This window comes from Electrona antarctica (genome assembly GCF_951216825.1).
Source record: "Electrona antarctica genome assembly, chromosome: 14".
NCBI lineage: Eukaryota > Metazoa > Chordata > Actinopteri > Myctophiformes > Myctophidae > Electrona > Electrona antarctica.
The window spans coordinates 13241668-13265092 of NC_136795.1; the positions used below are offsets into that span (position 1 = coordinate 13241668).

The 23425-nt window shown below is 43.7% G+C and overlaps 2 protein-coding genes across 2 annotated transcripts in view; both read left to right on the forward strand.

Moving 5' to 3' along the window:
- The window catches only part of cyth3b (cytohesin 3b), a 49359-nt gene extending 40897 nt beyond the window's left edge, over positions 1-8462 (forward strand). Inside the window, exons 10-13 of the mRNA XM_079519584.1 lie at positions 2187-2263; positions 3035-3106; positions 3960-4114; positions 6067-8462. Coding sequence (XP_079375710.1) covers positions 2187-2263; positions 3035-3106; positions 3960-4114; positions 6067-6139 — 377 coding nt within the window. The 3' untranslated portion in view covers positions 6140-8462. The remainder of the gene's footprint in view (positions 1-2186; positions 2264-3034; positions 3107-3959; positions 4115-6066) is intronic.
- Positions 8463-12306: 3844 nt separating this feature from the next.
- On the forward strand, positions 12307-17932 carry LOC306936538 (volume-regulated anion channel subunit LRRC8D; the record flags this gene model as incomplete). The annotated part of the gene is made up of 5 exons (XM_079520094.1): positions 12307-12669; positions 13076-13690; positions 14276-14526; positions 15696-16073; positions 16807-17932. The coding sequence occupies 5 exons, from the start codon at positions 12307-12309 to the stop codon at positions 17930-17932; spliced, it is 2733 nt and encodes a 910-aa protein (XP_079376220.1).
- Positions 17933-23425: the final 5493 nt, after the last annotated feature.

Below are 23425 nucleotides of genomic sequence, written 5' to 3' on the forward strand. Positions count from 1 at the left end.
ACGCACGCACGCAGGCACACACGCACGCACGCACGCACGCACGCACGCACGCACGCACGCACGCAGGCACGCACGCACGCACGCACGCACGCACGCAGGCACGCACGCACGCAGGCACGCAGGCAGGCACGCACGCACGCACGCACGCACGCACGCACGCACGCACGCACGCACGCACGCACGCACGCACACACACACACACACACACACACACACACACACACACACACACACACACACACAGGCTCCAACTGAGCTATCTGCCAAAGGGGAAATTCTGGTTCAAAGTGTTGGAATTTGGTGCCTGGACTCCCTGCTCCCTCTGTGTCCTTGTTTTGGATGTAGTTTGCACAGACAAACGTGAGATGCTGAAGTTGATTTGGGGGTTGGTGTTTAAATACTGTAGGGCATGCTATGTGTATTTGTCTGTTTACATGTGTGCATTCAGGTGTGTGTGTGTGTGTGTGTGTGTGTGTGTGTGTGTGTGTGTGTGTGTGTGTGTGTGTGTGTGTGTGTGTGTGTGTGTGTGTGTGTGTGTGTGTGTGTGTGTGTGTGTGTGTGTGTGTGTGTGAGACTGTGTGTATGCGTGCATGTACAAGTGTGTGTTGGCTGCTTCAGGGTTGCTTTAAGTGTTAATACGTTTAAAGTAGTAATTTGCAGCGTGTAGTGTACACATCGCCGATCTTTTTTGTCAGGTGAAACCTGACATGTAACAGCTCATGAAATGTAAGCGACCTAGTCATCAACCTAGTCATCAATGTGAGTGACCCCATGCCGCCTAAGCCAATGGTATACTCTGAAACGCTGCCTAAGCCAATGGGAGTCTGCACCACTCGTGTAGCCTAATCACGTAGTAGCGACCTAGTCATGATTGGCTGCCTCCTAAGCCCTGCCCTGCCCGCGGAAGTGTGTCAACGCAGCACCGCAGCCACTCTAGGACCGCAGCTCGAAGCAACAGCTACAGACGACAAAACACAGTCTAACCACGAACAGAACGTCGGAAACGAACGCAAACAATGGCCGCGAGGCTGTGACACAGAAACATTCACGTTGTTTTTTGTTTTTATCCCACAATTTTGTACACATTTTTCTCACCCGGACACCTGGTGCCAATTGCCTGAGCTGCAATCCTCTCCCCCTACCAACCTGGGGAAAGCCCCGAACTCAATGCATGAGGAGTGAGCAGACTGCTTCTTATCACCTGACGGGGGGAGTTTTCCCGGGTAGGATGTAGTATGTGGAAAGAACACGTTATTCCAATCAGTTCCTTTCCCTTCCCAGGCACACTGGCTGGCCAGGGGGAGGCAATAATAGTGAGGGTACCTACCCTAGGGGACACGGGGATAACATGTGAGGGTACCTACCCTAGGGGACACGGGGAGAACATGTGAGGGTACCTACCCTAGGGGACACAGGGAGAACATGTGAGGGTACCTACCCTAGGGGACACAGGGAGAACATGTGAGGGTACCTACCCTAGGGGACACAGGGAGAACATGTGAGGGTACCTACCCTAGGGGACACAGGGAGAACATGTGAGGGTACCTACCCTAGGGGACACAGGGAGAACATGTGAGGGTAGCTACCCTAGGGGACACAGGGAGAACATGTGAGGGTACCTACCCTAGGGGACACAGGGAGAACATGTGAGGGTAGCTACCCTAGGGGACACAGGGAGAACATGTGAGGGTAGCTACCCTAGGGGACACAGGGAGAACATGTGAGGGTACCTACCCTAGGGGACACAGGGAGAACATGTGAGGGTAGCTACCCTAGGGGACACAGGGAGAACATGCAAACATCACACTTAGTAGTCCATGTACAAGTATGCCAGAGTCCATGCAGGACTCAGGAGTCAGTAGTCAAAACTCTAAACATAAAGCAAAGGTCTTATATGAGGGATAAGCTTGATTACGGAGCCTGATGGCTAATTTGTCCTGTTGCATTTAAAAATTAGCAGTCCTTTTACTAATAAGTTTGGTTGGAGAGATGCTGTTACTGTACATATAGGCTAGGCTTCCATTCTATCGTTAGCTTTCAGCTCTGCATTCTTTTTAATAATCAAACTTTAAGAATCATCCCACATAACTATTTTTGTGGGATTGTTTTCCTAACCACCAGTCCGCCAGTCTGTCCCCTGTGGTCATTGTGTCACTTCCTGTCTCCTCTCCCTCTCTTCCTGTCAGGGGGGCGAGTTAAAACCTGGAAGAGAAGGTGGTTCATCCTGACTGACAACTGCCTGTACTACTTTGAATACACGACAGTAAGTCACGGGAGAATGTTCTTGATGTATCGTTGATCAGTTTTGCATGCATGCATGAGCATTCATCCATTTGTGTGTTTCTGTCTGTCTGTATTCTATGTGTGTGTGTGTGTGTGTGTGTGTGTGTGTGTGTGTGTGTGTGTGTGTGTGTGTGTGTGTGTGTGTGTGTGTGTGTGTGTGTGTGTGTGTGTGTGTGTGTGTGTGTGTGTGTGTGTGTGTGTGTGTGTGTGTGTGTGTGTGTGTGTGTGTGTGTGTGTGTGTGTGTGAGTTGTCCTTGGAAATCTTTATCAGTGCATGTGCCTCTCCATGCCTGCTAGCTGCTAGATCAGCAGTGTCCTCTTCCTACCCTGGTATTATCCTTCAGGACACTATCATTATGTCCCGTCCTCTGGACAGCCTGCTACACACACACACACACACACACACACACACACACACACACACACACACACACACACACACACACACACACACACACACACACACACACACACACACACACACACACAATCTGCTCCATTACCGAGCATAGGCTCAAGGTTGATTCCTGAGCTTGCAAAACATGTCGCAGCACATTTTTGTCCTCTTTCTGTCTCTCTCTCTCTGTTTCTTTCCTCTGATACTCGTATTCTTGTTTCTATTTCATGATTAGTTAATGTCACTGATTCTCTTCTCTTCCTGAATCCTGTCTTCTCTTGTTCTTTCTTTCTTTCTTTCTTTCTTTCTTTCTTTGTCTCATCGCTCTCTGTCTCTCATCCATGTCTCCTCCAGGACAAGGAACCCCGTGGCATCATTCCTCTGGAGAACCTCAGCATCAGGGAGGTGGAGGAGCCTAGGAAACCAGTGAGTGTCCTCACCTCACTACATTATTATCACCTTGTTACACTTACAGTTTTCCAAACACACAGAAAGCCATTATTAGACTCTAACTTTGCACTCTGATGTCAATCAATTACACATCACCTTGTTGTCCAAACACTACAATGTTTTCTCAAAGCATCAACCTACAACACACAAATATTCAAATCTCTAAACATTCAGGTCTGGTGAGCAATTTGCGGCATATGAGACAATCAGTTTTGTGTGTGCGGTTTTGTTTTGAGAAACGTATGTTAACAATGGTGAAAAATAGGCGGCGGAAGCAAAGACACGGTCGCCCCTATAGTACTTTAGTTTGTTTCAAGGACGGTTAGTAGTGACTAATCGGCAGACCTCAGAGCTGGGGTGTATAAGGCTGGAGGAGCTCCATGAGGTACAGTGGGCCAAACCCGTTTAACCCATTTAGGCCTGACCTCAACATTTAAAAAAAATCTTCTAAATCCTCCAGTTTTCTGAAATAAATATTTTCACGATTTTTCAAAAATAGCAGACCTACAAGCTCTATGAGCTTGTAGATCTGCTATTTTTCAATAGCTAAATTATAACTTTGTAACTAATGTTTAAAACACCAAAAGGGGTTCCCGCCCAAAATTGGTTAAAGCAAATAAAACCTTAAAATGAATTCTAAAATTGCCAGGGAGCCAATGAAGTGAGGCCAGGATAGGACTGATGTGTTTGCGTCGCTAGCCATAGGCTAACATCATGAGCACATCATCTTGACAAATTTGTGCAGAACCTAATAATGCAATATTTTGTGGAAATCACAGTATGCCGCAGTTTATCGTTAACTTGTTTCCACCGTCTTCTTCTCCTGCAGAACTGTTTTGAGCTATACAACCCAAATCACAAAGGCCAGGTGATCAAAGCCTGCAAGACAGAGACGGACGGACGCGTGGTGGAGGGAAAACATGTGGTGTATAGGATATCAGCACCAACGCCAGAGGAGAAGGAGGAGTGGATCAAATCAATCAAGTAAGAGTCCAATGCAAGTCTACTCAGCAGAAGCACCTTGCATTTTGCTCACCTTTGCATCTTCTACTGTAGAATAGACAGGAACCATGCCATGTCTATGACAAATGTATGATGTCAATGGGATTTGGGGATTTTGTTAGACATGGCTTGTTTAGTGAAGTTCTCACATACTGCACCTACTACATCAGTGGTTCTCAAACAAACAAGGACCCCCAAATTGATATGTATTTTGGTGCCAGGCACCCCCAGAAGATTTTTTTCTAATATTTTCAAAGATCTTGCAGCTGTGAGCTTGTGGATCTGCTGTTTTTGAATAGCCAACATGTACATCGATAAAGTCGTTAAAATGATTGTGAAGCTATGTTAACTGTACCCACTTTAGCTGGGGACCACCCTCCCAAGGAACCCAGGGGGTCCTCGGACCCCACTTTGAGAACCACTGTATTACATAACCTCAGTATTAAATCCCTTGTAATTGCCTGCGTAAGAGATGGCACAATGTCAAAGACAGTTGGCTCAGCAGAGTAGGGCTGGTGCTTGTGCACTGTAACAATCTCCCCTGCAAACCCCTTCTCCAAGTGTATTCACAGGGGAAATGGTAAGGGATTAGTCACCGCTTATAGCACCCCAGGGGGTGAGCCAGTATTATGCCCAGCAAGCTTAACCCAAAGAGGAGGCTCCAAACTGGGCTAACGCATTAGCAGCAGCCCCCCATAGCGAACAGTGCCGTGCATCTCACCAGAAGGGTCCATGAGAACCCAGGGTCTTGGGAGATAAATGGCTTTTTATGGAAATCATGATTTTCCCCCTCATTTTGAGTCATGGGTGTATATGTAGTTTCATGTGGGAACACTTTTAGTAGCAATCAGCTGCATCGGTAGAGAAAGTGGACCACAGGCTCTGATTGAATTAATCTCATAGAGAGGTAGCATGTAGATGTATCTATTTGTGTATTTAATGTAAGCTTCTACATTTCATTGATCATATATATTTGAGATGATATTCATTCATTAAGGGCAGGGTAGCAACAAAGGAAATAGCATTTCATATTCAGGCATCTTTTCACGGTTGGTTGTCACTGATTTGATCTCTTTGCTTTTTTTCCATTGAATGTTCCCGTACGGCACCTTGCGGTGCCGTTTTTGATTCGTGAACACATTGGGGTTGTGGAAAAAGTGACTATAAGCTTTTAGGAAAGAAGGGGAATTGTCATCGTACACACGGCTCCACTCTGGATCGCGTGGCAGTGTATATGTGAATGGTATCCGCAGCGAGGGGGGTTGAGCTGCTTCTTGCTTTGTGCTGCCGCTAACAGGATTTAGGAGCCGTGAAACTGGGCTCCTCTGTAGAGCCCACATGGCTTCCTGACTCACTTTGGTCTCGTTGTGCAGAGTGCCATTTCCGTCGCCCTGAATAGGGAGAGAGAAAGCTGAAGATCCAGTAATCTGGAGCACTATTGTTTTCACTTGCACAGACCCATAAACCTGCTGAACAGCAGGAGAGAAAGTGTGTGTGTGTGTGTGTGTGTGTGTGTGTGTGTGTGTGTGTGTGTGTGTGTGTGTGTGTGTGTGTGTGTGTGTGTGTGTGTGTGTGTGTGTGTGTGTGTGTGTGTGTGTGTGTGTGTGTGTGTGTGTGTGTGTGTGTGTGTGTGTGTGTGTGTGTGTGTGTGTGTGTGACTGACTATGTGCTTGGCAGAGTTCTAGAGTGGGGAATCAGTGAGAGGTTCCAGGGAAACTAACAGCAATGGAACCAGAGTATTGGGGCGGCGGGGGGGGTTCTTCAGAAACCATGGAAACCAAACTAGGTCACTGCACAAACTTTTTCTCCCCCCTTTTTTAATCTAGTTAAAGTGGGGGGTTGTATAAATGTGCCTACATTTCCATATCAAAGATGCCCTCTCTCATGTGGCGTTATTATTTATTTCATGGCTGCGCTTTGATTGGTTCCTCCAGGGCCAGCATCAGCAGAGATCCCTTCTACGACATGTTGGCCACCAGGAAGAGGCGCATCGCCAACAAGAAGTGAAGAGCGACGGGCTCCTCCTTAGACTCCGACCCTGCCATCTTTTCCTCCCAGTCCATTTCCTGTGATTTTACCTGGCTGTGCACACACACACACACACACACACACACACACACACACACACACACACACACACACACACACACACCTACATTTCTACGTCCATGGATTTGGAACCCCCCACCATCACCACGTACGCACACATAATTGTCCCCACGCAACACAATGTGTTGCGTGGGTTGTTCAAAGACGTGAGTGTCATCTCTTCATGGTGCACTGCTTTATTGCAGCCTCTGGAGGCTTTAGAGACAGATATGGCAGTCTCTCCGATGGACCAAGCCCAAGTCCTGAAGCCCTTGAGCTGGACAGGCAATGAGTCAGAGTACAGGAAAGCTCCAGGACACAAAGATTAGAGCGCATCGTTATATGCCTGATTTATACTTGGTTGCAAACTGCAACCATAGAGTTTGTAGTTTGGCTATTTTAAATGCTTGACACCTGTATGCAACCAAGTATAACTCAGGCTTTAATCCTCCGGGACACAGTGGACCAACACATGACCAGACCTTCTGAAGATATGAAATATGCTGTCTCCTGTTCAACAACCCCCCCCCCCCCCCCCCCCCCCCCCTTCCATCTCTGTTCCAAGCCTACCCCTACATCTGCCTCCCATACACTCCGGCTAATCAATATGTGCCACGTGTTTTCCTCTGTACACAGCTCAAGAAGCACAACTGCCATGTCTTTTTATTTCCTTCTCGGATGCTCCTACGTGCATGTGAAGTATTATAAACTCATTTTGAGATATGTTTGTACACGTGCGTAATGTGTCTTCGTGAGTGTGCGTGCGGCGGCAGGCAGCCATATAATGCAGATGTCAGTGCATACAGTGTGTGTGTGCGTGCATGTGTGCGTATGTGTGCATGTGTGCGTGTGTGTATGCACCTCACTGTGCTTTATGTTGTACCTTTAACTCAAAGAGTTCAAGATGTGCTCGAATCACTTACAGAGGGCTAAACCGTTTCCTGTCAGGAGATGATGAACAGCAGAGCGATGCATGATGTCAGGGAATGCAGGAAAGAGTGAGACAGTGAGGAAGTGAGTAGAAGGAGAGTCAGGACTGTGAACATTGCGGTGGAACCTCACCTGGACCATGTTGTCATGTCTCTCTGGTGCTACGTTCGTCTCCCCAGGTGCCATTACAGGAGCTCTGCTCAGAAAACCTCAGAGATCAATGCTAGGTTAGATTTAGGTTGAATTTAGCTCTAGACACAGCGTTACAGTCTTGAGTCAGCTGGACTGATATCATATATTTGTGTGGACCACAGAATATTGAAATACTTTTATTTTAGTTATTGTGTATGGTCCTGTTGCGTAGGCTTATATGGAGCCTACTTTTTAACTCTAAAGGGCCATTGAGTCATTTTGACATTTTGAAGAGCAGGCTTGATTTATGCCTATGCAATTTTCCATTAGGGTACCAGTCAGATTAAGCTTTTGTTTTTTCTCTCATGGTCCAAACATGTTGGACTGTCAGTGATTGTCGATGTGATTCTGTATGCATTTGGTTTGTAAAACTAAAGATCCTTGCTTGCTTTTTGTGTTCCTCTTTAAAAAAAAGAAAGAAAAAAACAATATAACCAACATTTTGTATTTATTTTCGTTTGTGATATGATTTATCACAACCCGTAAGATGTTAAAACGATATACTGTATGCTTTTCAGCTTAAGTTATGTATGTGTATATAATGTATAGGTTTTCCGTTACCCTTTTGTTGTTGTGTACCTGTTATGTCATTATGTTTTAGCCTACCGGCAGAACCTTTCATTCAACTTAAAGTTTGGGGTCTTCTTTACAAAAGCCTTAAACATATTCATAATGTAATTGATGATGGTAATGATGACAATGATTATGGTGGTAGCTGTGATGATGATGATGATGATGATGATGATGATGACATTGTTGGTATGGAGGCAATAACTGTGATAATCATAAAATAATATTTTATTTATTTCAGATGATGATAATGATGTTGAAATGCCAACGGTGGTCACATCGTCGAGGATGATTAATATGATGGTAGTAACAGAAATGTTGATGATAATGTTTCACTGATGTCAGATGTTATATCTCTGACTGATAAGGTCATTAGTTTTCTATTTGATTGTAAAATAAAAAGTGAAGACCCTTAACGTTAGGGTAAAATATTACCTTCTATTGCCCTTATATGGGTTATATCTACATTAACTTTTATATTCCCTGTAAAAGCTATTGGTCATGTTGTACATTAATGTATCTACATAAAGTATACATAAAGCTTACAGCAGATGTATGCAGTATTTATTATTGATACCAGTCTTGACCTACATATTTGCATGAATAATCAATGGTTTACCCAGATATTCATTTGAGATGTTAAATACTTTCTCAAATGTTCCAGTATTTACATTTTCTTGTTCATTCAGTAGAGGTGTAATTACGGGCAAAGCACAAATCCTTTCCAGTCAGTGATCTTATTAGGGATGGAATTTGTCAGTTAAAAGTGTCCGTGAAGCAACAAGACTGGAGTCTAATATTTTAACTCCCATCCCATGGGGATATTTTGAGTTCCATTTGAAAATACAAACATACATACACATACAAAAAAACAATATGTCGGTCATCTATGACTCAATATTTTGGCAAAGTAAAGTAAAATATTTAAAATGTATATAAAACTTGAACACAAGATATATGTGTGGCTGCTTAATTGGCATACTGGCAGCACACACACACACACACACACACACACACATGCAATTTCTCTTCTCTTAACCTCTGGCTCCCTCTGTTGTACACTGGGAGTCAAAGGCTATAAGAGGCTGCTGTAATACAAAATCAGTAAATCACTGACATACTGATCATTTCAACCAATGTGCAGAACTACTATGTTCATGTTCAGTGTGATGGAAACAATAGAAACAAGTAACTTTTGAAGGAAACAACCTTCTGAGACAAATTAACCTATTTTTCTATTGGACCCAAGGAATTCATTAAAGTTGTTATTAATACAATTAGGACAAAGAAATGCGAAAATAATAGGCCTAGCTGAAAATGTTCAGATCACATATGTATACTTCTCTTTTCACTTAAAAATCACTCAAATTAATTTAAAAAAGCCTCTGCCCGGGCTCTGGACACAGGGCCCCTGCACAGGGTCCATATATGGAGCTGGCCTGTTCTGACATCCTTCTGACGTCTGCATAGACTCCATATTTGGGTATGCAACTATGCATGACAAAGAACTCCATATATGGGCATAAAAGGGACACAGACATAATATCTGGTTGCGGGGCATGCATTCCCAACTTCCAAGCACCGTTCCAAGTAGGCCAGTGCCCAGCAGCCCAACGGGCACCGCTATAGAGGCTCCAACGCATAAATATCTGAGTGGGACATGCATTTCCAACTTGCATCGTTCCAAGTAGGCCAGTGCCCAACGGGCACCGCTGCAGAGGCCCCACGGGCACCGCTCTAGTTCACTGAAAGCTGAATATAGGAGGGGCCTAAAAAATAAATTAAAAAAAAACAGGCCAACAAAAAGGGCAGATAGGGACTGTGTTGTGCACGGTTTCATATCATGTCGATCGGATTCGGACCAACAAACGGACGGACGGACGGACGGATGGTCGATGGACACACACGCACGCACGCACACACGCAAACACACACACACGCACACACACACACACACACACACACACACACATGATGCGCACACGGACGGAAGGACAGGGTGAGAAACATAGTCTCGGCCACGCCCACGCTTTCGGCCTGGTGGAGACCCCCCAAAAAAGCTATAAATGTGAATATATGCTGTCATGGAATGATCTGTTTGAAACTGAAAAAAAAAAGTTAAACCTGCAACAGATAAATTAAAAGGTCATCATGAGACCGCTCCCCTCTCCCTTTCTTGGCATTTAAAGAGTGTGGTGACTGGGGACTTCCATGGGCTTACAGAGGTTGTTGAATTAGATTTCTTTGCGCCATCCTTTCTTGTCATGACAACGGGTTAGAGCCGGAGGCCTCTGCCAACAGTCTCTCACAATTGAAGAGTTTGTCGCAAACTTTCACAGTCTATTCACTGAAGAACCGGACAGCTCCGGAATGAAGCCGCTAGACTAGAGTGTTGATGAGGCAGCAGCACGGTAGCTACTTAGATCCTGCTTGCATTGATGTTTTATTACAACATTTTCAGAAAGAAAGAGAATTTGAGAAGAGAGAATTTGAGGGTGGAATAAACAGCAGCTGACAATAATTGTTCCAGGTAGGTTGATTTTCTTCCCCCAATTGGCTTTAAAAAGAACAGAACAGAAAACAGAACATTTTAATGAGACCCTTTATACCACCTGTTTAATGAACTCATAGCTCTGCTGCGTTCAATTAACACTAACAATTACAATATCTTAAGCTATTCTTTAGTCATTAACATTGTTTTGAAGGAATGTTTATTTCTTTCGTAGCCAACTTTTTAATTATTTTTGAGGGGCGCTAGCCCCGGCCCCCTCCTATGTCCAACTGAGGGTCTGTGTAAACACAAACATTGAAGATACAAGTGAGGACCAGTGAGGACGCAAATTGTGATTGCTGATTGGCCAGAATGAGATAATTGATGTATGATGAGCGCCCCTCACTTCGCATGGGTGTGATTTGTAATCCATAAAACCAGAATTTGATTAATTAATGGTGTGACAATGCTTGTATATTGATTTGACAAGTAATAGGCTATACTAGCTGTGTCATGAGGCTTCACTCAAATAGGCCATACTGTAATCTTTTAACAGGCTCCAGTAAATGGCTAACATTATTTTAGATTTTATCCTATATATTATCCCAAATTGTGACACAACAAAACAGGCAATGTCCTACAGAACATAACAAACTTATTTACTGTCAAGAATATTTGATTCAAAGTTCTTCAAAAGAACATCACATGAAGTTTAAAGTAAGAAGACAGACATTCTTGTTTAAGGAATAGGCCTACTCTTTAAGTTACAAGTGACACCTTCAAGTCTTTGCTTGCCTGCCTATATGGCAGTTCCCTCCCTGCAGCATTTGTATGTGTTATTGATTCAACATATTTTGCAATTTCATAGCATCATTCTGCTACCCTTAAGCCTAATTTGTTACTTCCCTGCAATTCTGTTACTGCGGCTGTTTATTCCTTTGTGGGTTATTAAAAATCACACCCGTGTGAAGTGAGGGGCGCTCTATATATTATATATATACATCATCATACATCATCTCATGAACAACTGAATGTATGTGATTGGTTAGGCGATTTTCTCCTCTACATATGACCCTTCATTGTCAATGGCATTTAATGTTTGTGTTGTCACTAGTGATGGGAGATTATAATCACATCGGTATCAGCCGATTCTAGTTGTTTTTAGATTAATTGGCATCTGTCCGATTAATCAGTCTGTCTTTACAGATAAACAAGCCCAAAGTAACATCTTGAACAGATCTACAAGCTCACAATATTAAATATGACTTAAATCTGACTTGCCTAAGCCTGCTGTTACATGTATTTTTCAGAATGGACAAAATAATTATAATTTTTCAATGCAGAATGAGATCATATCGACATCGGTAATATTGGTTATCGGCCATAACAGCAATTAATTATATCGGGTATCGATATCGGCCAAAATGTCTCATCGGCACATCCCTAGTTGCCACATATTAAGTCATATTTGAGGCACATATGACCTAATTTCTCCTTTCATTGTCAATGGCAAATATGAGTCGTGTGGGGACAAAAGCTGTATATAGGAGGGGCTAGCGCCCCTGAAAAATGAAAGGACCTATTCCTCCGACCTTTACACCACTTAAGCCAATTTTACTTGCTGGTCATGCAAAAATAGTGCAAAATATACTGAAAATAGCCTACAATTTGTGAGCTTGTACATCTGCTATTTTCTCTTTTTGAGGGGTGCTAGTCCCTCCAGCGTCTGGCTTTCAGGAGAAAAAGGACCCCACTTGTGGACTATTAATGTTTGCTTTAAGCACCCTCACTTGACACTTGATTTTTTTCCCCTCTCTCTCTTTGGACATTTCTGCCTATTACATTGGTTCACATCTCACATGTGCTGTCTTACAGGACCTGAAGGAAAAGAAAGCCAACCATCATGTTTTCCCTGTCAGAGCTGGCCTCTCTGAATGAACGTCAGAGCAGTTCCAAGCTGTTGAAGCCCTGGTGGGAGGTGTTCATGGACTATCTGGTGGTTCTGATGCTGATGGTGTCCGTTCTGTCTGGTACAGTTCTGCTGTCCAGGGACAGAGTGGTCTGTCTCCCCCTACTGGACCCTCCCACCACCCCCACTGCAGCCACAAACCACAGTTTGTCCACTGAGAAACAAACCCCAAACTCCAATCCATCTGCAAAGGTTTCCTCTCGTGAACCCCCTCACGTCGGTAGCCACAGCCCACATCCTCCAGCCCAGGGTAGACGTACTCATCTAGTCTATCAACAGTACATATACATCAGCCAGGTACTGTGTGTGTGTGTGTGTGTGTGTGTGTGTGTGTGTGTGTGCGTGCGTGCGTGCGTGCGTGCGTGCGTGCGTGCGTGCGTGCGTGCGTGCGCGTGCTTGGCTCAAGCATTCTGGGTGATCATCTTGTGGATAGAGAGGCCAGTGTTTTGGCTCTGATGCCGCTGGCATCAAAGTAGTGGTTGAACAATACAGAACAGGTTTCAACCACTTTCAAACTGGCATTCATATTTTGGGCATTCAGCTTGTAGTTTGGCAATTTTCGTGCAACACTGTACAACAAAGTATAAAATAGGGCTTAAGTGGTAAAGACCAGACCACAATTGATTGATTGTTTGTTTGTTTGTTTGTTTGTTTGTTTGTTTGTTTGTTTGTTTGTTTGTGTTTTAAACATCTGTCTCTCTAGGTGTGCTATCACGAGGCTTTGCCCTGGTACTCTCGTTTTTTCCCCTACATGGCCATGCTGCAGTCCCTGCTGCTTCTAGCCAGCGGCTCCTTCTGGTTCCACTTCCCTCTCACGTCTGCCCGCATCGAACACTTCCTGGCTATTTTAGCTAAGTGCTGTGAGTCGCCGTGGACGTCCCGCGCCCTGTCCCACGCTGCCCAGCAGGAGAACATGCATGCCAAGAAAGACGGAGAGGAAGAAGTAGAGGACAAGGCGGAGGAGATGGCGACACTTCAATCTGCACATCCTCCGACGCCATCGTCACCCTGGGTGCCACGTAACCGACAGTCCAGCTGGGACTCGGGCACTGACAGTCCTCTTTTGAAGAGATCAGCATCCACCACCGGCCCTCCTTCACCTTGCCCCTTAACGCTCTCTCGGAACCCGTCTCTGTCATCGGTGAACTCAGCCCCACAGGTCCCACACCTTAATCCATCCAAGTGCCTTCAAATGGCTCCCGGGGGCCCCAGGCGGGTTGTTAGCCTGGATAAGAGTGACGGAGAGCAGGCCAGGGCGCTGTTCGAGAGGGTTAGGAGGTTCCGCGCCCACTGTGAAAGCTCTGATGTCATTTACAAGGTGAGAGGTCACCCGGAGGTCATTCATAATCGTCTTTTATAAAAATGGGCTTGAAGCAAATGTTTTTTAGCAGCATTCCCTAACTTCCATGCCCTACTCGGGACTCGAACCCGGGTTCCCTGTGCGAGCGCCTACATTTCTACCTGTTGAGCTAATATAGAAACCTTGTAAGGGCAGATACATTTTAGTTTTGACCTTGCAATGCAATACCACTTTTTATTGTCAATCAGCAGAGGATATAGATTTCTCAATAGAAGAGCAAGTACACCAACTACAACCACCGCAGTTGTATTAGTAATACTGTATCAACATACTCTCCATCTGTACCCTACAGATTTGTCAAAAAACAAATGTTGTCCACTAAACTAAACTAAAGTAAACTGTTATTTGGTTGTTCATCACAATGAAGCAAATGTTTTGAAGCTTCATGAAAGGTTTGTTGTAATAATCGTGCATTTTCCACCTGCATCATAAAGTAATCTGTCAATCTAGGGTTAGGGTTAATGACTGGTAGATTATTATAAATTATACATAATTTGCCTGAATGATATGTGTGAAATGTTTTGCCTGACTCTCTCCGTTCAGGTGTACCTGGCTCAGACTATATTCAAGTTGCTCATGGTGACACTGATACTGGGCTACAGCACGCCTCTGCTGGACTCTGTGTCCTTCCATCACACTTGTTACCCAGAGGAGCATGCCCTCCTGGGATACGCCACCTTTGAGTGCACCCACGCCCTGGCTTCACTTCTGCACAAGCTTCTGGTCACATACTTGACTCTGGTGGGATTGTATGGTCTGTTAGACATTTACACGCTTAGCTGGATTCTGCACAGGTTAGAGCCCAGTGTACAGTATGTCCATTTACAGTACATGCATTACCACTTTAAACCATACGGAGTCCCCTGAGTCTCTATGCCTGCTATTCTTTTCCACTCTACACCAAATCTCGTCACCAGAAATAGCAGGCGCTAGGGTTCAAGTTGTTAATATATTTTGGTAGTATAGTACCGGTAATTCATCTGTGTGTCTGTTTGTCTGTGAACAGCTAATCTCCGGCACCGTTGGCCCGATCACAGCGAAACTGTACAAGCACACTCCCTGGGCACTAGAGCAGAACCTCTGTGCTGAATTTTTCAGATCGGCCTGTTATAGCGCCACCAGGAGGCAGACTTTTGCCAAACACATTTTTTGATATTACTCCTACAGATGTTTTCCACACATCACGCAAATCGGTACACAGTTTCATAGTCATGTGATCAAGACTAATCTGTCAGATTTTTCATATTCCATTCTGATTGGCTAAAATTGGCTTCCAAAATTTGCAGGTATTAGTCAGTTTTGAACAAAATACCTTCATCATGAACGCAGCATGCAATTTCCGTGAAATTTTGTGCGCACATTCCAACTAGGCTGAGGAAGAAATGCCACTTGATTTTTTTTATCAGCCTCATGGTGGCATAACAGGTGACCTACTTTTGTAAAACAAATTGTTTGATATTACTCCTTCAGATTTTGTCCGAAACCTTTTAAAGTTTGCAGGATTGGTCCGTTTTCAACATAATGCCCAAAATCATGAACGCCACGTGCGATTTCCGATTTTGCAAGCACATTCCCACTAGGGCCTAGGCCGAGGACAAAATGCCACCCTTTTCACATTGGCCTGTTATAGTGCCACCAGCAGGTCCATTTTTGCTAAAAACATTTTTGTCAATAAAAGTCCTAGGAAGAAATGGCACCGTTTTCAAGACCTATGCTCCGAGGAGCACTTTTTGTAGTACATCTATTTTTGCAATGTTTTGCTATTTCTTGGCAGTTTGTTTTATTTTCGTCTATAATAATAACATGTCTAAAAACGGGGAAGCCAAGTTCAAACTAAGTAGTTAAAGCATAATAATGGCTGTGTGGTGTATGTGCATATTTGTATCTAACATGTGTACAGAATATGACATTATGACACGATCAGCATGATATCATAGTTGTGTTGTTTGTGTGCCCCGCTCAGTTCTCTACGACAGTATTCCTTTCATGCGCTGAAAGAACCGTGCTCCCTGGGAGACGTACCCGACCTCAGCAACGACCTGGCCTTCCTCTCGCACATGGCCGACCAGTACGACCCTCTCCTGGCACAGCGTTTGTCTGTCTTTCTGTCCCCCGTCAGCGAGACCAGACTGCTGGAGGAGAACCTGGAGAGGCGCTTCGGAGTGGAGAGGTTGCGTTCCATGACCAGCGTGGATGCAGAGGGCCTGTGCAGGCTCCAGCTGGTCGCTCTGCCTCGCCTCCCCCCAGCCCTCTACACCCTCAGCCAGCTGCACGTCCTCAAACTTGAGCTCATCGCCGACGCCAAACTCACCGCACAGGTCGCCAACATGACCTCACTCAGGTGAGTCGGTTCAGACCAATTTGACCTTATAATGTCTGCAGAGGAGGAAATAGTTGATTATTTTCTTTCTGATGATTATCTGTCATTATTTTTCATTGCTGAAATTAAACAACAACTTAATTAGGGGTTGCCAGTTTTGCCCGATCATATAGAGGGTGTATGCGTGTGACATCATCATCAAACCAGGAAGTTATGCAGGAATGCCTACTGAGCATAGAGTATATATATAATAGAGACTGAACTGGCGCGAAGCTCCGCCCCCCCAGCTATTCATGTCAGTGGAAGTTGCTCAGTGGCGTTTTGAAGCACCCGGAAGACTGCCGGAAGTCCCTCCCAGGACCTCAACTTTGAGGTCCTGAGTGACGTAGGGCAACCGAGCGCTCAACGTTAAAGCCCAGCTGCACGGGGTTTCCCGGTCATGAATCCACGGGTCCGCCTGTAGTCCCTCCTCCTACCACTAGGACCCAGAGCTTCAACGTTGGAAAGTCTGCCTGCCCCCTTGCTACTGAGTGGCTAAAAACTACTTTCTGGCCTTGACAGCCCAAACAAACAGAAAAGTCATATCTAATTGCATTAAACAATGTTAAACTCACTTTGCCTGTCACTTTGCCACTCGATTTGCCACTCGATTTTCCATTCACTTCATGCATGCGCATACCCTCTATTGTGAATTTTACATTGAAACTTCCCTTTACCAATGTACTGTAAGATTCATGCCATGTCATTCCAACAGGGAGCTTCATCTTTACCACTGCAGTGCAGCTGTGGAACCAGGTGGTGCCCTTAGATTCCTCCAGGAGCGCCTAGAGGTCCTCCATCTGACCTTCACCCAGGCCGCAGAGATCCCCGGCTGGGTCTACTCCCTCCGTGCATTACATGAGCTCCACCTGACTGGCCGCCTTGGCTACGAGGGTGGGGTGGGCCGTAGCTGGGCGCTGGGGAGCCTCCGCCACCTTCGCCACCTCCGTGTGCTGGTACTTCGGGGAATGTTGCAGCGGGTCCCTGGAGAACTGTGTGAGGTGACAGGCAGCCTTGTGAGGTTGGAGATCCACAACGAGGGCACCAGGCTGCTGGTGTTGACGGGGCTGAGACGCATGACCAGCCTGACAGAGCTGCAGCTACAGGGCTGCCAACTGGAGCGTCTTCCCTCTGCCCTGCTGGCTCTCACGAACCTACGCACGCTTGATCTGCAGCACAATAACTTGAGAACTCTGGAGGAGCTGCTGAGCCTGGCTCATCTCCGCCGTCTTTCATGCCTCAGGCTTGCCTACAACCATGTGCTGGCCCTGCCTGCCAGCGTTGGGGTACTGCGGTCCCTGGAATTCTTAGATCTGGCCGACAACCAGCTCCAGAACCTGCCCTCCGCTCTCTTCAGTCTCCACCACCTTCGCAGGCTCCTACTGGCCGGCAATCTGCTGCAAGTGCTGCCAGCCGAGGTGAAGGCATTGCAAATGCTCACAGAGCTGGACGTCAGCAGGAACAGGCTGGACAATCTTCCCCCAGAGCTCTTCAGTGGCTGCTTAGAGCTGCGCAGCCTGAATGTGGCACACAACTCCCTGGGATCTCTACCTCCCGGGATTGGTGCTTTGAGCCACCTGTCTCAGCTGGACCTACGTTGCAACAGCCTGGAGGAGCTACCAGCGGAGCTCAGCTGCTGTCCAGGCTTGCATGGAAGTGGCCTGTTGGTTGAAGACTGGCTGGTTCACTCTTTGCCACGCCAGGTGAGGGACTTCCTGACCCAGCCCAGCTCCCCTTCTGGTAAATCATCAGAAATACACTCTCGTCCAGAGTCGGACAGTTTCCCTTACCTCTCTGCTGCACAGTGGTGCTTCGCGTCTGCCTTGGAATCCCGGATATAGAGCTATAAATGCTTACTGAAGAATCTTGTTCTATTGTCAGTAGGACATCTGACATATTTAATAACGCTGCCAATTAAGTTCTGTGTCACTGAGAGCTTGCTCTCAACGTTGCTGGAGTTCTCAGAAATCTCATGTGGAGATTTGGATTAAAGATTCAAAGCAAAGATGCCCTTTTCACTTCACATGGTGAAATTAGGTTAGTGTAATCTAATTTAACTAACTTAATGTTAACATAGCTGTATAAAAGCACTATTAGTATGATGATTTAATATAATAAATGTTATATTTACTATATATTATATTAAGTATAATTCTTTAAGAAAGTAGAGCATATTATTAACTGTTTGTTTAGGCTTTTATTGACTTGCGGCTTGGAATTGAAATTGAAGCTGGCTTCAGTGAAGTTTTTGAAGGCCTCACAACATCCCTGTGCTGTTAAAGTAATCTGCTTATGTTAGCCTATGAAAAACAAACTTGAGTAAGCAGCCTGGACTACATTTGCTGGCACACTGCTGAGGAGTTAAAGAGAGCCTAAAGAGAGACCTTGATTCTCAAAAAAGCTGAGTCAGATACCAAAACAGGCTTTTGAAGAGGACTGTTTTAAGACTGCATGAATGGCGGTCCTCCTTCACTGGATTGAACTTTGAGAAGCTGTGCTTTTATCTTAAATGCGGCAGCTCAGATATACAACATGGAACATGCTCATTGCTCAACCAGCTTCTTGTATTATCCAAATATTCATCATTTTAAAAGCATTTGCGATGGTCTCACTCCTTAATAATATGAGAGGCTATAGTCTATAGTATAGAGGAGAAGTATCATACTGCACATCTACTGTATATGTCTACACAGACTGCAGCTTAATGTTAAATGTCAAGCCCAAAGGAAGCTGGATATCAATTGTAATGGTTTGTTCCAAAAAAATAGTATATGAAAATAACATGCTTTTAATATGAAAAAATCACACCCGTGTGAACTGAGTGGTGTAAGGTATTATATAGCCTGATCAGCTCTGATCTGACGTAATGTCTGACGTAATGAAATCACACCCGGGTGAACTGGGTGACCGTAGCAACCATGCTCATTTTTTGAGCACAGACAGACAGACACGTAAACTAACAAAGCCAGTCGTAGGAGTGGTTTACACCACTCAAAAATATGTCTTCGGAAGATTTCCTCCTACACTACAACAATTAAGATGGCTTATATATAATAAAGTTAATATTTCTTTGATGTCTAAAGATTTACTTTTTTTTTAAGGATGGCTGTTGGTCAGTTGGATGATTGTCGTCTAAGATTTAACTCCCAAATAACATATCTCGAAACTTTCGCAGAAACTTGCCGAGCACACCCATTCCTTGGAGGAGGGGTCCACACTTCCTTTCAGAGTCTAATGCAGATTCGAAGCTCAGACCAGTCAATGGAATTAAGTTCCTAAAGCGTCTGATCAGCCACAAGCACCAGGCCTTTAACACCTGGCATATATGCAGGTTCCATTGTGATTAACCCCTGTGATTTCACCCAAAATCAAATGTTTAGTTAAACCTTTGTTGGGTATCTTTGTCTTTGTTTTTTGTTTTGTTCTTCCTATTTAAAAACATTTGTTTGTTTGTTTTTTTTTGTTTTTTTTGTTTTTTCATAATATAGGCCATATCTAAGCCTGGCTTAGATTTCTTAGATTTCTCACAATCAATGGCCAGAACCTTATAGTTGTTTTTTTTTCTCTTTAATGAAATCCATGTCTGACAACATTCTCTGATTAGTGTAATTTGAGTTATGTTCATAAAGGGTAGGCGCAATAAGCTTCGGCTTCTGCCTTCACCTTTTCGGTACCACTAGTGATTAGTGGATATTAATGTATGTACGTCTGTATGTAATCATTTTTTTGAGTGGTGAAAACCACTCCTACAACTGGCTTTTGTGTGCATAAAAAAATGACCATGGTTGCTATGTTCAAAATAATTTCTGACGTAATTAAATCACACCCGGGTGAACTGGATGACCGTAGCAACCGTGGTCATTTTCTCTGCGCAGAAAAAGCCAGTTGTGAAATCACATCCGGGTGTGATTTCATTACGTCAGATCAGAGCTGATCAGGCTACATAATACCTTACCTTATTTCATTACGTCAGACATTACGTCAGACCACAGCTGATCATGCTATATAAAACCTTACACCACTCAGTTCACACGGGTGTGATTTTTCCTGTACGGACCGAAATAAAATCTATCTATCTATCTAGCCTGATCAGCTCTGATCTGACGTAATGTCTGACGTAATGAAATCACACCCGGGTGAACTGGGTGACCATAGCAACCATGCTCATTTTTTGAGCACAGACAGACAGACAGACACGTAAACTAACAAAGCCAGTCGTAGGAGTGGTTTACACCACTCAAAAATATGTCTTCGGAAGATTTCCTCCTACACTACAACAATTAAGATGGCTTATATATAATAAAGTTAATATTTCTTTGATGTCTGAAGATTTACTTTTTTTTTAAGGATGGCTGTTGGTCAGTTGGATGATTGTCGTCTAAGATTTAACTCCCAAATAACATATCTCGAAACTTTCACAGAAACTTGCCGAGCACACCCATTCCTTGGAGGAGGGGTCCACACTTCCTTTCAAAGTCTAATGCAGATTCGAAGCTCAGACCAGTCAATGGAATTAAGTTCCTAAAGCGTCTGATCAGCCACAAGCACCAGGCCTTTAACACCTGGCATATATGCATGAAGAGAGACAAAGGTGAAACCAGCTGTTCAATACCCGTTATACCCGTTGTCAGAGAGTACCCATTGTTTGTAACGGTCTGAATGTGTCCCTGAGAGCAATGATTACAATGCGTGCAGAGTCAGACCATCCAGTGTTGATTTAGTCAACTAAAAATATGTTAATATAACGTTTTTCACTGAAGAAAAAACCAAGCTATGATGAGTTGATGACTAAAACTAAAACTATATTGACAATTTCGTCAATAATACAAACTATACTAAAATGTTAGGGGGAGACTAGTGGAGAAGAGATCCAGCGGAACTAAAAGACAATTAATTTTATGCTTGGTGAAAATAGGCGATCTACAAGCTCACAAGGAAATAGCAGATCTATAAGCTCACGTGTTGCGCTGCGAAGCGTTGTGAGCTTGTAGATCGGCTATTTTCAGCAATGCAACCAAGTTTAATCAGCAAGGCCTGCCAAAATACATTTTAGTCAACTGTAGATTTAGTCGACTAAAATCGTATGATATTTAGTCGCCTAAAACTATACACTAAAACATTTCAGATGACTAAAATATGACCAAAACTAAATTCAATTGTATTCAAAAGACTATGACTAAAACTAAATCAGAATTTACTGTCAAAATCAAGTTCAAGCTCATCACTCCCAGGCACATGAACTCATCCTGGTTCATTGCTCAACCAGCTTCTTGTATTATCCAAATATTCATCATTTTAAAAGCATTTGCGATGGTCTCACTCCTTAATAATATGAGAGGCTATAGTCTATAGCAGGGGTGCCCACACATTTATGACGTGAGATCTACTTTCAAAATGACCAGCTCAACAAGATCTACCCACTGAAAAAATAAGTGTACCATTGCTGAAAATAGTTTAAATATATAATGTACCTGGGGGGGCTTTGGAATAGGGAGGGGGGAGAAATTATGACAGGCAGATATTGGCACGTCAAAAAAGCCAGTCGTAGGAGTGGTTTACACCACTCTAAAATATGTCTTCGGAAGATTTCCTCCTACACTACAACAATTAAGATGGCTTATATATAATAAAGTTAATATTTCTTTGATGTCTGAAGATTTACTTTTTTTTTAAGGATGGCTGTTGGTCAGTTGGATGATTGTCGTCTAAGATTTAACTCCCAAATAACATATCTCGAAACTTTCGCAGAAACTTGCCGAGCACACCCATTCCTTGGAGGAGGGGTCCACACTTCCTTTCAAAGTCTAATGCAGATTCGAAGCTCAGACCAGTCAATGGAATTAAGTTCCTAAAGCGTCTGATCAGCCACAAGCACCAGGCCTTTAACACCTGGCATATATGCATGAAGAGAGACAAAGGTGAAACCAGCTGTTCAATACCCGTTATACCCGTTGTCAGAGAGTACCCATTGTTTGTAATGTGTCCCTGAGAGCAATGATTACAATGCATGCAGAGTCAGACCATCCAGTGTTGATTTTGTCAACTAAAAATATGTTAATATAACGCCAAAATACATTTTAGTCAACTGTAGATTTAGTCGACTAAAATCGTATGATATTTAGTCGCCTAAAACTAAACTAACACTAAAACATTTCAGATGAAAACTACCAAAACTAAATTCAATTGTATTCAAAAGACTATGACTAAAACTAAATCAGAATTTACTGTCAAAATCAAGTTCAAGCTCATCACTCCCAGGCACATGAACTCATCCTGGTTAGGCACATGTGATATTTGATATAGCATATCACAAACAATTATATTGTTGATTTGATGGAAAATGAAAATGTCATCATCTATATTATATTCCATCATGAATTAATAGATAGATCCCGCTTCTTCTTCCAACTGCGTCAACCTACAGAGATAGACAGGCTACTACGGTGACAGGCTACTCGCAAACAAGGAAGCTTAGAGAAGGAAAGGGATGGTCACAGTCAAATACACAGTCAATGGAACGGTCAATGGAGTCTATGGCAATTAATGATTACCGGAATATTGGAATACAGAGATATTTAGCATTGATTAAAAGTAAGAAATCATAAATGAATGGAGAAAAAAGAAGAAAAAGGAAAGAATATACTGTGTATGAATTGAATTGTGAGTCTGTCCAGCACCTCAGTGTGCATAAAGTTCATGCAAGGCCAAAACAAACTTATTATGGAATACTGTAATCAAGTAATTGATCATTTTTATTGACTGTCCACGTCTAACGGTGAATATCAGCAGTCAAAGGGCTTTTATTGCAGATGATTAAAGTACAGTGTCCTTTTGATAATTATGCTTTTATATTGTTTATGCAGTATCTTATGCAGTATCTGTCCAACAGCAACACAGTTCCCTAAAAGATGATCGTCCGTGCCAACTTCAATTCACTGCAATAAAAGTCTTGCTTCACTGCCATCCTTTGACCACTGATATTCACAGTTTGACATAGGACAGTTAATAAAATTAACAATTACTTTATCTAGGGACCTCAAAACCTACTCTTGTTTGAGGCCTTTAACCAAGAACTGGAGAATCTGGACTGGAGTATTGGTCTGATGATCTCAGGAGCCCACTAGTTGAAGAAGGATGGCTCAAAACCAAATTTACATCAGTACTAAACAACATATGGCTCCTCGGAGCCATGGATGAATTTGGATATACTGACTGCAATGAAAGCCAGAGAGAAAAAATGCTCTGAACTTCTAAAATGCAAGTCCAAGCTAGCCAATGAAATGAAATGAAATGAAATCTATATTTACCCAGGGTATCTGGGCTAAGCTCAAGAA